Source organism: Glycine soja, chromosome 15 (assembly GCF_004193775.1).
Source record: "Glycine soja cultivar W05 chromosome 15, ASM419377v2, whole genome shotgun sequence".
NCBI lineage: Eukaryota > Viridiplantae > Streptophyta > Magnoliopsida > Fabales > Fabaceae > Glycine > Glycine soja.
The window spans coordinates 51,739,529-51,756,824 of record NC_041016.1 but is presented as its reverse complement, the minus strand read 5'-3'; the positions used below and the strand labels follow the sequence as shown (position 1 = coordinate 51,756,824).

At 29.2% G+C, this 17,296-nt stretch overlaps 1 protein-coding gene across 1 annotated transcript; it reads right to left on the bottom strand.

The window, feature by feature from the left end:
* Positions 1 to 2,007: 2,007 nt before the first annotated feature.
* LOC114387236 (polyamine oxidase 1-like) lies at positions 2,008 to 10,927 on the bottom strand. Its single transcript, XM_028347377.1, has 10 exons — positions 10,798 to 10,927; positions 10,464 to 10,713; positions 10,233 to 10,388; positions 10,010 to 10,071; positions 9,714 to 9,868; positions 7,675 to 7,818; positions 5,509 to 5,658; positions 2,953 to 3,207; positions 2,633 to 2,714; positions 2,008 to 2,556 (listed from the first exon to the last, which is right to left on the bottom strand). Exons 1-10 carry the CDS (start codon positions 10,847 to 10,849, stop codon positions 2,357 to 2,359), a joined length of 1,506 nt encoding a protein of 501 aa, XP_028203178.1. The 5' UTR covers positions 10,850 to 10,927; the 3' UTR covers positions 2,008 to 2,356.
* Positions 10,928 to 17,296: the final 6,369 nt, after the last annotated feature.

Below are 17,296 nucleotides of genomic sequence, written 5' to 3'. Positions count from 1 at the left end.
TATAGTTGGAACAGAAGTACTTCATTGAGGTATTGACCATTCCATTATATTTGCAAGAATTGCTCCAATATGATAAGAGTGACACCATGAGTGCCTTTAAAACCAAAATAAAAAGGAGGTTTTAGGCCTTCTGCAATAGCCTAAATAAAACTCCCCAATGTAACAAACATGCATGCCTACACATACAAATACAATCAATTTATGAATACAACCATAGCCATTATTATTGGAATTTGGAATACCTTAACAATAAAAATTGTCTAAATTGATCATAAATTGGACATCAACTTTCAAGTGCAGCACATTATCTAATTGCTCAAAATCTAACACCTAAAACATCACAAAAGTTTTGCAGTATGACACGGTTCTAAGACTAACTAGCAGAATCTTCCACGGCTCACTAGCACATATATCAAGTAGGAGCTTTAAACAAAACCCAAAATATAACATAATTAAGAAGACCACAACACAAGCTAGACACAAGTTCTTAATAATCCAACAAGAAATTGATCAAAACAAACAAAATATATTAATGTGAAGAAGAAAAAAGAAGCAAATTAAGAAACAAACCACCTAATCCATGAGTGCATCAAACTGGGGAGTTCTTGATTCCTAATCTCTCTCTCTCTCTCTCTCTCTCTCTCTCATACACCATGATTGCATCAACCAAAGCTTGGATAATGGCATCAAGCATAGGCACAGTGGAGGCCTTGAAAGACCAATTAGGTGTATGTAGATGGAACTATGCCTTAAGGTCACTACAACAACATGCAAAGAACAACATCAGATCTTATAGCCAAGCTAGGAAATTGTCCTCTACATTCTCTTATGCGATTTCCAACAAAATACTCAACAAAAAAAAAAAGAGATGTGATAACAAATTATCCTTTCCTTTTACTTATTTATTGAAGGATTTTGGATTGTATAATGTATCTGTTACTTAGATGTAACATCAGATCTTATAATCAGACAAACTCAAATCCAAATCCAACATAGTTTGGTAAAAATGCAACCTACAAACCCTAGAATATAGACACAAAATGCAAATTAATGAAATCAAATAGTAAAAACAAGATTGAAACAAAGATGAACAAAAAAAAAACCCTATAATACTTAGATGAGAGAGCGAGAGAGACTAACCAGAGACAGAGAAGCTATGTTTTAGAGAAGAATACGTTGAGATTGAGTGTTGTTGCAAGAAAGAGATTGAGCGCAAAGAAATTCAAAAGTGAAATGAGAAAACACATTGAGAGAGAGAAAAAGAAAAGTGAGAAACTCTTGAAGGAAGGAGAAGGTGTCATTCACAAAAGAATTTCAAATTCTTAAATTTTTGAAAGAATTTAAAATCTTAATATTTAAGTTAATTAAAATATCTTATCAAAATATTAAAATTTTAATTTTTTTTAAAATCTTTTTATCCAAACATCTTATTTAATTGAAAAATAATTAAAAAAATTTAAAAAACAAAATACTCTAAAAGCATACAGATATCAAATGCTCAACAATAAAACAAGAACCAAAATAAAACAAAGCATTGATGCTAGAATACAAGCGGATAGGATGAAAGGTCATCCACGTCGAACGCGCAAGGCAAAGGTTCCACCACTTGATGATTCACGATAGAATCTAGGCTAAAATGCAATATAACTGTCGATCCACAATTTTAACCCCTATTTAGAAATTGAGACTATAGCCTAGAACCTATCCAACTTCCTCATCTTAAATTTAAATAAGAAAATTTGGTGTGAAATGAAAGGCATTAAGACTTAAAAGAGGATTATGTCTTTTTCATCTCAATATATATTAAAACTGTCCAGCCATGGTCATGCGTTGGCTTGATAGTGAATAGCAATGTTTTATTTATTTTTTTTACTTTTCTCTTTTACTCTCTCACTTTCTCTTTTTGATTTTTAAAAAATCCTGCTACTGCAGGGGTTCACTCTAGTTTTTGTAATTTCCTTTTTTTCAAGTATACACAAATATTTTCAGCCCGGGAAATCGTGTTCGTTTCAAGAAAATTGAAATGGATATCATTGACCAGTAAAAAAATTAGGATCCACATAACAGCCGTTATCCTTAAAATGTAATCTTGCTTCTGACTATAAAGAACAAAGTAATCGTAAGTGTATACCAATTAAGCAACTCCCTTCAAAAATTAAAACCTAGTAGTATTTTAAGCTTCATTAGCAGTGAAAGGCATCTGCACGGTGTTCCGACACTTGTTCCCTTCACCATCAATACTTGAGTGACTCGTTAATATACATTAATTACCAACGGTGGCAACAAGGACTTGAATGAGACTTAAGGATCAGGCAGGACCCACCTCACCATCAGTATATATGCATCATCTATATAATCATAATATGGCCTCGGGTATGCCAAGCTTGCCACTGAGATATAATTGTGTAGGAATATCGCACTTGTGGATATTGGAGACTGTTTCTGGTTTCGACATTGTTAATGGTCCTGTCAATGCTAGCAATGGCTCTAACAAGAGAGTTTGGCTCTCTTTTTCCTTCCTCATTTCTTCTAGTAACGCTTTGCTGGTGTCAATACCTGTTAGTTATTATTGCTATTAGATCAGTTACATATTATCAATCATTAGCAATACAAACTTGAAATAGTGCCTCACCTGCCAGGTATCCACCGTGTACGTAGCCATTAAATCTTTCACTAGTGTGCTCTCCAGTGAAAAAAATGCGACCCACAGGGGCCTGCAATATATCGAGAGAGACAAAATAGTTTATTTAATTAAATCTTTAATATCTTTTAATTTTATTAATGGCAAACGTCATCTGTTGTTTTGCTGTCACATGCCCTGTGGCAAAGAATACAAAGACAAGGTAATTGAATATAAAGACAAATATAGCATCAATTGATATATTTAAGCACAGAACAGAAACAGATTAAAAAAGAAACTGCCCTAATTATAAAACATTTAAATAAGCAAACCTTAATATCATGAAAAACTTTATGATTGGAAATAATGGGATAGTTACTGTAGCTGCCACGCTGAAATCTGTTATTCCACCAGCGAGGGACAAGTATATCAATGGCATCGGGGATGTTGGATCCAAACATATCCCTGAGCGCTGCCATTGCTTCTCTCAAGGTCTCTTCATCAAGTTGAGCTTCCACACGTTTCGATTCCCCATTTGTCAATGTCACCACTAAGATATTGGAGCCAGGATACGCGTTCTCCATGTGCTGGTGACAAATAAGCAAATCAGCAGATCAACTAAAATGATTTAGATGAATCAACCAAGAAACTAAACAACTATTCTGATTCTGAATTAAGATTTGGACAGGTAAGCAATTCAATCCCCAAGGTTATTTCTAAATTATTCTGATCCTGACTTCAATTATTTTCACTTATCATATAAGTTCAGATTCAAAATCAACGCATCGTTGCATGGGTTTTTCGTATTGACAAGAATAGAACTCATATCCTGTACCAAAATTCAATAGTCCAAGGAATAAGATTTTTATTCCTCCATTGTATAACTCAACTTTTGCCTATTATAATACTATTCTATATAAACCATTCAATATGAAACCAATCATAGTTAGTGTAGTTCCCATTAATTACGAAACTCAAACAAATGACTCCAGCAGAATCCCAAGATCACAAACATCGTAGAAAGATGATGAACCATTTAATATTAACCAGCAGTAATATAGGAAAAACATTGCTATATTTTTATTATCCTTGAGAAGATATAATTAATATGATCGTAATAAGACAAATGGAAATAGTTGAAGCAAAAGTATTTATTATCATGAACACGCAATAAAGTTCAAAATCATATATATATATATATATTATTCTATGGGATAACATCACATGATAACTCCTTATTCATTCCCTCCATAAAATGTTCAATGAAATTATTTAATTATTCATTTTTTAATGTACAATCAAACTATGTGCAATGCATTTCTAAGCACTATTCAATTACCCTAATAAAAAAAATTCTTCATTTTGATTTAAGAAAGTAATTGTTCTTTCATTCTTCAATTTTAATTGATTGTCCCATAAAAAAAATTTAATTGAATTAAAATATAAATCAATTAGTAGTAATTGACTTTTTATAAATCAGTTATAATGGATTGGATTTGTCTTGCATTTTCTTATTGAAATTAATTGAAATACGTTTTAATTAAAATGATACAATTTTCTTTTGTTTAAATCTTTCATTGAATTATAAATTGGAACAATCAGAATGTGGCTTTCCAATATTCCTCTTTCTTGAATAAAGAGAAACATGTTGAAGAACCTGCCTCCATAGCAAGCGATTTATATTCTCCATCCCAATTAGGTTAGTATTGTTTTATGGACCATTTTTAATTTCTAAGAATTAACTTAAATTTGTAAATTTATCTTCATTGTTCTTTTTCTTAGATATCGCTCTCCCCACTAGGTGAAGTCAATGAATCACGATGTGGAAGCAATTTGTTCGAAGATTTTACAGATTTAAATGATTTGGAGAGAGTTTTTTTATTAAAGAATGGTGAATGATGAAGACAATCAAATTGAAATAAAAAGGCTATAAAAGATAATCAAAGTTGAGGAAGATTAAATTTATCTTTGTAATCTTTCATAATTTGATAATTATTTTTAATTTTGAATCTGTTAAAATACAAGGTTATTTGTATCAAATTTCTTCAATTGAATGTATGTATTATGTCTCAAATTCAAATTGGAATGAAAAAGCTACAGATGAAAAATGCAATATTATAATTTAATAAATTAGTTTTTTAGTTTCTAGTTTCAGGTTAATTTTTCAGTTCTATCAAACAAAAGATTCGTTTTTATCAATTAAGCCTAGTATGTTGAATTACGATTTACGACAAGAGTAATAGATGGTATTCAAAGCTAGTTTTAAATAAATTCATTATGAAGTTCAACCGATAATTGATCGACTCAAATCTGGAACTTACTGATGAGATTGACGAGATCCCGAGCAGATTGTTATTCTACAGATATTTAATGTTTGACCAGAGTGTTTAACCACAGGAAAGGGATAAAAACAAAAGACATAATTTTGTATGCTTAATAACAAGTTTGATAACATTAAAGTTATTTTATTGTAAATCAAGATAAACCACAAGTTAATTGATAGATAGAGATTAAGATGAACCATGTGACCCACATGCACAACACATAAATTATAACAAGAAGGTATTATTTAAATCCTCAGGATGCCAATCACTATCTTTAAATCATCTAAAAGCAAGATACGTATGCTCAACCGGGTCCCTAAGGTTAGGTAAGTAACTAGTACGTTCATTGGAAATAAATGCACAGCAGATTTTAATTGTCTTTCTAATTTAGATAATAAATAATTTCCCACAGAACTTTGACTTATAAGATGAATAGAAACAACACAAAACAGATGGTAAATCGCTATAAGTTTCGTTGAGAATAAAAACAAAAACAGAAGGCAAAAGAAGCAGCTTAGGGAAAATGAACTGGACAGTCAATAAGGAAGAATTAAAAAAACAGACCTGCCAAAATGTGTAGTAGCCTCTCCGCTCGTGAGCATAGATGAAGAATTCCTTTTCAGGCCCACTTGGCCAGAACTTATACGGAAACTTCAGAAAGATTTTAGTGTACACCATCACATCACATTTATCGATTGCTTGCAATTTCCATCCCTATTTCATTATTTCATATGGATCAGACAAGAATTTGTTCAAGAAGACAATATTTATTAACTAATAAAAAAACATCATTAAAGCACACTTGAGTAGTATAAGGAAAAGGCAAAGTTTCTCAATGATTGTATCCCTTAATAATTCTTAATTTGATGTCCCCATGTCACTGTAATTTTATGTACACAGTTTGATCAAATACATTACGTGTTCACATGCATATATCTTTAAAATTTCTTTTTACATTTACTAAATATTGAAGGTCTCCAGCCATAATCTTTGAAAAATTAATAAGTTTGTATCATATGATAGTTATATACATATATTTTTACAACTTCGTCTTATGTTAAAGTCGTAAAAGATTACTGTAATACAAAATCACCCATTTACAGGATCGCTCAAGAATAAAGCAAATAAAGCACAAATTTTAGGTCTTCCAAGCACAAGCTGTATAACACACAAGTTGCTCTTAGGTTAGATCAGAAAGGTTTAGTTTAGACTACAATTTTCTAGTACACAGTGCATTAGTCCACCCATAGGTTTCTAAAATTCATATGAATATGCAACAAACAATCCACCAACGTTCTATGGTGTCACACCTACCCCACTCTGTTAACTTTAAACCTTTCCTTTCCATTTTAAAAAGTAAAGTTCTATTCAGGTTACAACAAAGTGTTCCACCTAGCCACATTTGTTTGCTAATTAACTATTGTTTCAATTATATTTTATCATGATATATTAGTTATTAATGATTAATTTTTGTTACTAAAAGATTTAAATTCTTCTCTTTTTTTACTACCAAAGACAATTTTATAACTTTTACCACCAAAACAATTTTATAACTCTAGAGGCTTTATATATATTTAACTTGAATGCAATCATATATTAATTGTTAATCATTTACAAAACTAACGTCCTCTTTCCACGTGTTGGCCTAACCAAGAGGGTTAATAGACCACCAACGATGAGACTGTGGATCATCGATACCATGGATCATGCGATCCCTGGTTTCTACATATGAAGACACCTCGAAAATCTTATTCTGGCGTCACCAACCAGAGAGCTCAATTTTTAATACGAAACCTAGCTATCTCTACTATATTTCTTTACATTCCCAACCAATGATATTTAATGGAAACTATTACCGTAGGGACCCGTATAGACGGAACCACACCCTAGAGATTCCATTTCCACCATGGTTGTAGCAAGTAAATGCGTTATTATACAATATAATGGCCTTGATTCTCAAATCAATGCCCTTAGAAATATCAATGTGAGAAGCACGAGATGTCCACATATTTTAGGAGCATTGAGTAACTTCCACATCATTTTATATTTGTAAATGCTAGCAACGATTCTCACCGCTAGTTAAAAAAAAAAAGAGTAAAAGGAGACATATTAAGAATTAAAAGTGAAATTTTTTTTATGAAGACCATACGATGATGCATTTAAAAATCATTGAAAAACACATTTGTACGTATCTTAGAAAAATACTTTTTTTTTTAATTTCTTTAACTAGTGCTCTAAAGATTCTGGATATCGTTTGTCAAAAGTAAAAGGGAAGTTTTTAGTAGAATGCGTCAAAATATGCTTCACTGTCATTTTTAAATGTGTTTCTATATAATTTAAATAAAAAAATTCTCTTTATTCCTTAATTAGTATCTTAAGCACAACCAAATCCTTTTACTTCCTCTGTTCTCTTTATAAGCAAAAAAAATTTGATTTCACACCATTAAACTTCCCAATCAAATTCTGGATATTAATTAATTTTATTAAATTATGTTATTTTTAATTAAAAATAAATATTTCTCTTAAATTATTTTTCATTGAAATTTAATATTAAACATAAACTCCTATTAAATAAAGGATATTTTAAACATTATCTTATTAAATGAAACAAAAAAAAATCAAAATTTACTTATAAAAATGAAAAAAATAGTGTTTTTTTAATATTATAAAAGATAACCGAGGAAGTATATTTTATGCTAGTGAGAGTTGGACAAAAAAGAGAAGACGTACGGGTAAGGGTGGATTGAAGGCTAGTAGGTCGCTTTGGAGAACGCCAATGCTAACGGACAAAATCACATAATTGGTCTCGTAAACGCAACCATCCTCCGTTTTCACCGTAACACCACTTTTTGAATACTGCAATTCCCGGACGACCTGCACAAATGCATGCAAAAATATAAGGATCTTATTAATCAATTTTAAAATATTGGTTAAGAAATTTAAAAAAAAAATTATTATGAAAATCATAAAAATATTTTGAGTAACACAATTTTTTTATTCTAATAAAAAATTCCTTTTAATTTCTTAATGCCTGCTCATATGATATTAATTAGCATCGATCGAACTATAAATTAAATAAAAATTCTCCATGTTTAGTAGGCTGTAAAATGAACTCATATGCAGTCAAAAAGTAAAATTCAAGTCCAAAGTAATAAAATCCCATCGAGAATTTGAGCAGTCACGCCTTGATTTGAAGGAATATATATTACAAAGGAATCTAGGCAGACTTGGAGCACGAACCCCAGTAGCTGATGATGAGTAGTAATTGGAGCTTTATGTAATTTACTCAGAACTACAATAGTTTCTGATATTTTGAGCGATTGAGGTATTGCCTAACTAAGAAATGGAGATATGGACAAGACTCCCTTCTTCTGTGTTACTATTATTTGCGATGAAATGGCACATCACCTCATGTTATTGCGATTGGGTCAATTCAAATAATGTGTGGCTGGTAACAGAAATTGGAACTCTGGGGCCAACTAATTTATGAGATGTAAAAAGACCTTTAAAAAAAGGGATTGAAATAGAATGTGGCAATTTTTGTGGGTCAAACTCTGCCTATTAGTGGAGCTCTCAAGAGGTTTCGGCAAATTGATGAACGAAGGTAACAATTGAAAATATGCAATGCAAATGGTCAAATACACCCTGAGACCTTCGTAGAGTCTATTCGAACACTCAAATGGTGATTTCACATAAAAATTCCTGTAGAACAACCCCGGTGCTTGTCCACCAAGTGTTCATACCCTAACTGAACGATACATACATGAAAGATGTTACAAGACAGAATTTCTGCAATGATTTATATGTTTTTTTTCTTTAATAATGTCACAGGCTTGTAAAACTTTTAGTGAACGAATACTTTCCATTATTAAATTTTATCCCTAAACAAACTTTATTTTATTTCAAAATCCGGCTATTTTTTTCTCACAGTTCTTTTACAAAACGTACATGTTTAATTCAACGTCAGGTGAAATCTCACTTCTTTCAATTTTTTATTCGGTTTATTTTGATCCTATATTATTTCATTTCATAAAGTAATTAAATAGATGAATTAAGTTAAGTTTACTTCTTCTTTTTTTGTTTTTTCAACAAAAGTCTAAAGATATTTTTGTAAATTTTAGCACATCAAATAATTAAGATTATGTTCAATCAAATTTCATAACAAATATTACTCTGACTTATTTTAAAGTCACACCAACAATCTAATTTAAGCTATATCCCAAGAAAAACTTCTCGAAAGATGAATGTTTTAACTGAAAATATCACAGTCTCATAATTTTAACTTTCTCTTTCTAAAAAATAAAATGCTTCACAATTAACATAAATCTATAATCTAGTTCTATAAGTAGGCATTTCTTTATGAGATTACCAGCTTTAGCATTGATTATACTTTATTATACTATTTTAAAATCTTCTCGGACTTGTTATAAAATATTAATAATTTACGTTTAAAATACAAAGTAGTCAAAAGCATCACGAGAAAAGGCATGGGAGTTGACATGAGACGAGTGACAGAAATATCGCAAAAAACAAAAGCTTAAAAAAAGCCATTATCTGCAGACACCAAAAGTGGGACAATAGAGCCTATAAGAGACAACGAAGCACAATAAGAAAAGGGAAAAACACAAGGCAGGGGAAGCAAACAAATGCATATTTTCACCAGGTAATGTAATTGCTAAGCAAACAGACAAAGCAGTAGAGTATCGCCAGGTAAGAGGCGAAGGAAAAGTCTTCTTCTATTAAGAAATTTCTGATAAATAATTATTTACCTTGTTGAGTTTGAGACGATTGTCCAAGATTCTTCCCTTGGATGTGAAGAGAAATTCTTCAGCCATTTTGTACAGCAAGTAATCGTACCCTCTTTCATCCGCAACAAAATATTCTCTCTCCCCGAAGTCTACGTAGGTGGATATTGGTTCTACCTCTGCACCCAAAATTTCTCAATTTCAGAGCAGAGTCCAAGACGAAAGAAATAAAGAACAATCTTTTCTGTTGTGTGTGAGTTTGAAAAACTACAGTGTTTTCACTGGAAGCGGATTAACACTGAAGATCGAACGAATCGTACCAGCCATTTCGAAATCATGCAGGATGAAATCAATGGCGAGCTCTATTGGCGTCTCCGGCGTCCTAAAGGGGGAAGAGTAAATAAAAAAAAAGCATGAGCAACAAAAAAGACGAAAAAAACATTCAAAAGGAAAATAATTGAAAGGCATGATTGAGTATATATAACAACACATTCACAAAATGACTTTTGCGGCTGAAAACGACGCGCAGGGATTTGCACTTACGAAGGCGGTTTCGTTTCGTTATTTTTAATATTATTACTGTGGTCATCACCATATGCTGTTGCTTCTTCTTCTTCCAGTTTCCTCAACTTCTCAATCGCCGAGTCCACCGCTTTCTTGTACGAGTCAGCAGCGATTCCACTCGGTATGATGTTCCCACTGAAACAACAACAAATACATGAGATAAAAACAGAGGGAAAACAAACGAGCTCGTTACGTGGAAGATGAACGGACCTGCGATCGTAGATGTTATAGCGCGCATTGCTGTAGTCGGAGAAGCAGGTACGGAGGCCGAATTGGACGCCAAGTTCCCAAACAGGGTTGGGCTGCGGGCCCCCAACGCCTGCGATCCATCCGGCACCGAGCTCCACCGACACGCCGCCGAAACTCTCCTTGCGGATCCTGCCGCCGACGCGGTCCGAAGCCTCCAGGATCACCAGGTCCTCTATGCCGTTCTCGGCCAACACCTTCGCCGCCGCGATACCTTCAAATCACCAATGAGACTCAGTTCAGTTTGTGCGTTGCGCGGAACAATTAGGAATGACGCAGACAGAAGTAAGTAACTCACCGGAGATGCCGGCACCTACGATGATGACGGAGGGGCGAGAGGGGGAATCCATCAACGTGTTCAGAGAGACAGACAAAAAGATAGAAAGAGAGATCACTGTCCTTGTGCTTGTGTTTGTGTTTTGTTTCGGTGACACGAGCTGAAAATTATAGCGGGAGGAGTCGGTTTATATAGGTTTATTTTTGTCTTTTTATTTTTTATTTTTATTTTTATGTCAAATTTCTTAGGGATAAATATAATCTTTTTTATATTTTTATAAAAAGCTAGGAAATAAAAATTTATCTTATTTTGATGTAAATCCTGTGACGTAGGTTTTCTAGAATTAATGTAAAGTAGGTATTGAATTAATGTAATAATCTTATGAATAAAAAATTGCAATAATCTTTGCATAAAAAAATAACTTAAAATTCACTATAACAAAATTCACAATTAGCTTTCGTTCTATGCTAATTAATGAAAATTGACGCTAAATGTAAATTTGATTAGGGTTACTAATACATTTTTTAACACATTTTATTTTATTATTGATTAAAATTATAAAATTATAAGAGTAATTTATTAAATAAGAGGTCAGTTCATCAAAATTTATTATTTCTAATAAATTTCAATTAACAATAAAGCATTGAAAAACACGTGTTAGAAAGTGTGTTGTTAAGATTTATAATGTAACTTTAGTGTTGATCTAATAACCAATGTAAATTTGTTAAAATTAATCTTTAGCATCAACTTCTTGGTGGCCAAAATAAGATTGAAAGTTTATGTTAACGTCCACATTTTCTTGATGGACACTAAATTAAATAAAATGTCAATGTAATACTCCTTATTATTATTTACAAATTCTCTTATAATTTTTTTCTTAATATTATTTTTAATTTGGTTTTTTACTTGAAATTGTCATGTGTTACTTTTGTTAGTTTGTTATCTGTTGAATTTTATCTCTTTTTATCAATTCAAATTTTATCTTTATATCATTTAATGTCAAGGGCTATGTTGTTCTATTGAAAGAGCTAGTGCTTTATCATTACTTGGTTTGTTGTTTTTAATTTTATCTTTGTATTGATAGGCTGATGTTCAATTTTTTTGTTGATTCATGTTTGAAGTCTTGAAGATTAGCTCTTAGGTTTTAGTTTCATGATTTTACAATGCCAAAGTTTTAATAGATATGACATTTGTATTGTATGTTTTTAGACAAGACATGATACTTGATATAATTGTAGTTTTTCTTATATCCATGCTTAAATATGTTAGACAAGTGGATTGATCTCTAAGTTTTTTAGAAATATTAAGTTCAACATTATGTAACCGATTACAAGGTCTTGTAATCCATTACAAAGTGTTAGAACAAGGAACAAAATCATCTTCTACTTGAAATTTGGCTAAAAGTATTAAATTAATCAATTATCAATTATGTAATCGATTATAAGTGCTAGTTTCAAAAGAAGGAAGACTCTATAGCTTGAGATAATCGATTACCATTTATTGTAATCGATAAAATGTGTCTGCAAACTTAAGGAGCGCTATGTGTGGTTAAAATAATTGATTACCACATTGATAGTTGATTATTCCATAAAGCACAAAAGCATGCTAAGTTCTCTGTTTGAAATGAGATAATCGATTAAAATTTCCTGTAACCGATTACCATATTTCTGGAAATGGACAACAAGAGAGATTTTAATGAATTAATCGATTAAACTAGTTTTATCTATTAAAATTATAAATATCCTCACTTATTTTTTCATTAGTGACTCTTTATATGTTTTTATCTTTGAGAAAATATTTCAAGAGAGTTAACTAAGGGATTTTCATTGTAATTCTTTTGGAGATTCAAGTTGATCAAGATTCATTCATTGTTCATCATGATTTGATCATTCTTTGAAGAACTTAAAGATGTTGATCTACACATAAAGGTGTATTCAATCCAATTTTTATTCTTTTTTTTGTTTCTGATCTTGGTTAAGGTTACCAAGGATTTGTTTGAATTGATACAGTTTTTACTTATGTTCTTTCTCTTGATCATTCATTGCATGTGCATAGTGTTTGTACTTGATTATCTATAAGTGATAGTTTTGAGGGGTCTTTGAACAACCGAATGTAGGTCTTCTTAAGGACCGAACTAGTATAAATTCCGTATGTGATTCTTTCTTTCTCTAACCCTTAGTCTTGTATTTCAATCTTGATAATGGAATTGATCTTAAAGGACCATAAATTAAACTTTGATTTTCCATATGATATTGATTTCATTGTTTTCTTGGTTATGATAATCTTTTTGTGACAAGCTTTTAAGAAAATTTTGATTAATCAAAAGGGATCATTTTAATTGAATAAAGAAACTAAAGATAAATTTTTTGAAGGAATCTATTCAACCCCCCTACTAGATTCATGGTCAAGCCAACATTTTTATCTTTATATTATTGTGCTCATTATCATGTTTTGACCCTTTTTATATTATTAAAAATTATTTATATTTAGAAGTGTCATGTTTTGCTTCTATTAGGTTTTTATCTATGGAGTTTTTATCCTTTTTTTGTTAAATTTTTTATCTTTTATCAATTAAAATTTGACCCTAGAGATTTGAATATTGGTTTGCATGTTATGTTCATAAATTTTTTTAGAAAATATCATATTGATTAAGACTCCTTAGCCATGAAGCTTGAGCTAGAACATTCTAATCTTTTTTTTTTTTTTTTTGCTGAATAGCTGCAACATTCTATAATCAAGTAATAATAATTTCTCTCTCTTTTATTAACATTGCATTCTCTTCTATGTTCCTATAGTCACCATGTCATGAAACTAGTAGAATTCATGAATCTTATAGCTAGCAAGGTATATGCAATATTGTTGTGTTTCTTTCTTTTATGTAGTTAGATTTTAGTTTTTCATTGTTAGTTAAATTATTTATTAATTATATTGTTTAATTTTTTTTCTTTTCTTTCTTACTTAGAACAATAATTCATGAGGTTACTTGCACACAAAGGAGATAAACTGCACAAAAAGGTCAGGGATTCTTCAAATTATAGATTCTATTTGGCAAAGAATAAGACCTAAGATTAATTCAATGGTTCAAAAGGAAGTGTTGCAAGCACATAGAATCACAGGATGACAGTATTCTTTTATGTATTCCTCTTTTATGTATCCTTTGATTACTTCATTTTTTTGTTAGCATTCTTTTATGTTTTGCCTTATGTGGTATGATTTGTTGTTGTATAGATTAATTGCATGCTAGAGAGTTGAAAATTGATGTATATAGTTCTTTGGCAACATTTATAATTATGATTATGTTATTGTCATTACTATAATATATTATAGATTTGTATTCATAATTTTAATATAAATTGTTTTTTATTACTTACCATTATCTAATTTAATTAATTTATTAAATAACTTAATTGTAAATTTTTTTCTCTTATTTTATCTGATTCATCAAATTGATCCCCTTATTTTTAACTCATTATCTAAATTTAATTTTATAAAAAATAGTTTAAAATTTAAATTTTATTCTTTTTAATTTATTATATTTTTTAATTTAATATATTATCTTTTAAAATATAATATATGATTAAATTTTATTTTCACATGAATTAATAATATTTTTCTATTGCAACGGTCATTGGCCGTTGTTGAAGGCAAACATTATTTGCCACTCTCGCTTCATAGTCATATTGGTGGTGCCTTTTGTTTGGGCATTGCTCCATTAGAAGTTTCTTTGCTCAGTTTGATGAGTCACCGATTGGAACTCACTTTTTCAATACTTTTTGCTCACTCTATGTATGCTTCGGTGGTCATAGTCAAGACCTATGGATGATGAACTACCGTATGTGGTAGACTTTTCAAATTTTGTAATTACTCTGGACCTGTTTCAGCCCTCTTTCACTTCTATAGATTAACTGAATGATTTGGTAGGACAATTAATTATAGCTCCCACTTTGGAAGTCTATTCTAAGTTCACACAATCTTTTTCTACTTAGATTTTGATTCGAAATTAAATTTAGATCTATATTTGATGTGTAGATTCCATTCACTTCTATCACTTCAGAAGACCTGGGCAGCTTCCATGTAACTTCTATACATTCTAACAGACATTAGTGCATAGGATTTTAGAAAATGGACCTGGACCTATAAATGCGCCGACTATAGTCTGAACCATATTTATATTTTTGATTCTTTTCTTTTACGTTCAGATTAATGAATTTCACTTTAGGTTCACGCGTTTCTCGGGTGTTAGATGAGCCGCCTCAGGATTCATAACCAGGTGAGGTTAAAATTTAATAGTAAAATAACTAGTACCTTATATACGGGTCATTGTCTTTTTGAGGCACATTTAAAATATGAGTCTGGTTAATATAAAAGTGCTTTTGGCCCTAAGGACACGTTTGATAAGGGGAATTTTTTTTTCAACGAATCATTGTTTTTAAAAATGAATAAAATCGATTTAGTTGATCACTAAAATATTTAGATAAGTTTTACCTTAATATAATTAAAATAATATGATATTTTTACTGTAACAAAAAATTTAAACTCAATAAAATAAGATTCTCATATCTTCTTATAATTTTTTAAATTGTTTAAAAAATATTCCCAACAAATATCATTTCTCAATAATATTTTTTTTTTAAATGGATATAAACATGAAAAACTAAGATTTTTAACATAAGATTTCAAGAAACTAATTAAAAGTTTCTTCTCTATCAAACATCCTTTAAAGGTATTGATTAGTAAATTAAAATAATTTTATTTTAAAGTGTAAATCACACGAGAACACAAAAAAATCATGAAGAACATAATTTTGCACCTCCCAATAAAAGATTTCTACTCTTAATTCCTTTAACTAATGTCCTTGGGACACTTTTAACATTTGCCTTAACTAGGGCCCTAAGTGTGGAGTATTTTTTTTTTCTTATAAAATTAATTTTTTTATTGAGATAAATATAATTAGCTAATTAAGTTTTTCAAAATGACAGAAAGATTAAGAGAATATTCAAAAACAGAAAAAAAATATTTATGTATAGTCTAACATATATTTATAATTTTATTTAAAATATTTATAAAATTGTATGAAGAATTTATCATGTATAAAAATTTAAAAAGAATTTAACTTTTGAAAGATTTAAATTTTCTTAATTTAAAAAATGAAATGATAAAAGAATTCAATTATTTCACCACTATATTGTAAAAAAAAAACAATTATTAGATTTATAACATTATAGTTTATAAGTAGTATTTTTAATAATTTAAATTATAAAAATTAATTAAATTAGATGCAAACTATTGAAATTAATATAACTTAAAATAATTTATTATTTTAATATCAAATATAGAATTTATATTTCATTAACACTTATGTAAGATGTTATGTAAGATGTATTGTTACACGTGTTTAATATTATTTTCATCTCATGAGAAAAAAATGTACTAATTTATTAATTATTAAGTTCTCTAATATAATTATTTTTCTCTCATTAATTAACATAATCATACATTATAACAAATCTTCAAAAGACTAATATTTTTGTCCAATTATTTTGACAAATTTTTGTTAAGGATTTATAATGATATTATATATCTATTTATATTAAAAATGAAAATATAATATAAATTTAATTTCAAAAATAAATTTTTTAATTTGTAGTAAAATAATATATTTTAAAGAAAACAATAATATAATGTAATATAAAGTTATTTCAGTTTCAATTATAGATAGTTAAATTTAAGTCATTCATTACATAATTATATATTTGATCAACAAAATTATAAATTAATTAAATCAAATATTCTTATTCATATTTTGATTAATAATGTTAAATTTATAAATAAATAAAATATTTTTAATATAATTCAACTTAGTTCTTTAACTTATTTATTTCTATGCCTGAAAAATTACACATTTCTATTTAAACTGGGATCTACTTAGAAATTTGTGGCAATCAATGAAAATATAGAACAAATTCTTAGTTACTTATTAGAAAACATATTTAATTGTATTAAATTTATTTGTTTTTGTAGAAAAATATCATTAAAATATACACGTGATCTTTATATAAAAAAATTAATTATGATATTATTAATAAATTAGTTTAAAATTTTTTTGAATTAAAATATTTCAATATTATATATACACATTTAACATTATTGTATACATATTAATCAACAAAATTTTCGCAATGAATTTATTTAAAATAGAGTAAAAAATAATATTTTATAATAAATACATTAACTAATTAGATTTAAACAATTTTTTTGGTATAAAAATTTCAGTCTCATAAAATAAATATTATTCAACAAAACATTTATTTATATTATTTAAAGTTGTTTTATATTATTTCTAATTATAAATAATTTTATAAGATTTAAAAGTAAGAAAACAATTATTGAATCTTAATTATGAAGTTATATTAAACACTCAAAAAAATATATTTGTCACTTGCAATGATCCGACTTGAGTAAGATGATCTCTCGTGAATGATATTAGTGGTTTATATAATTATAAATTTAAAATTAATTT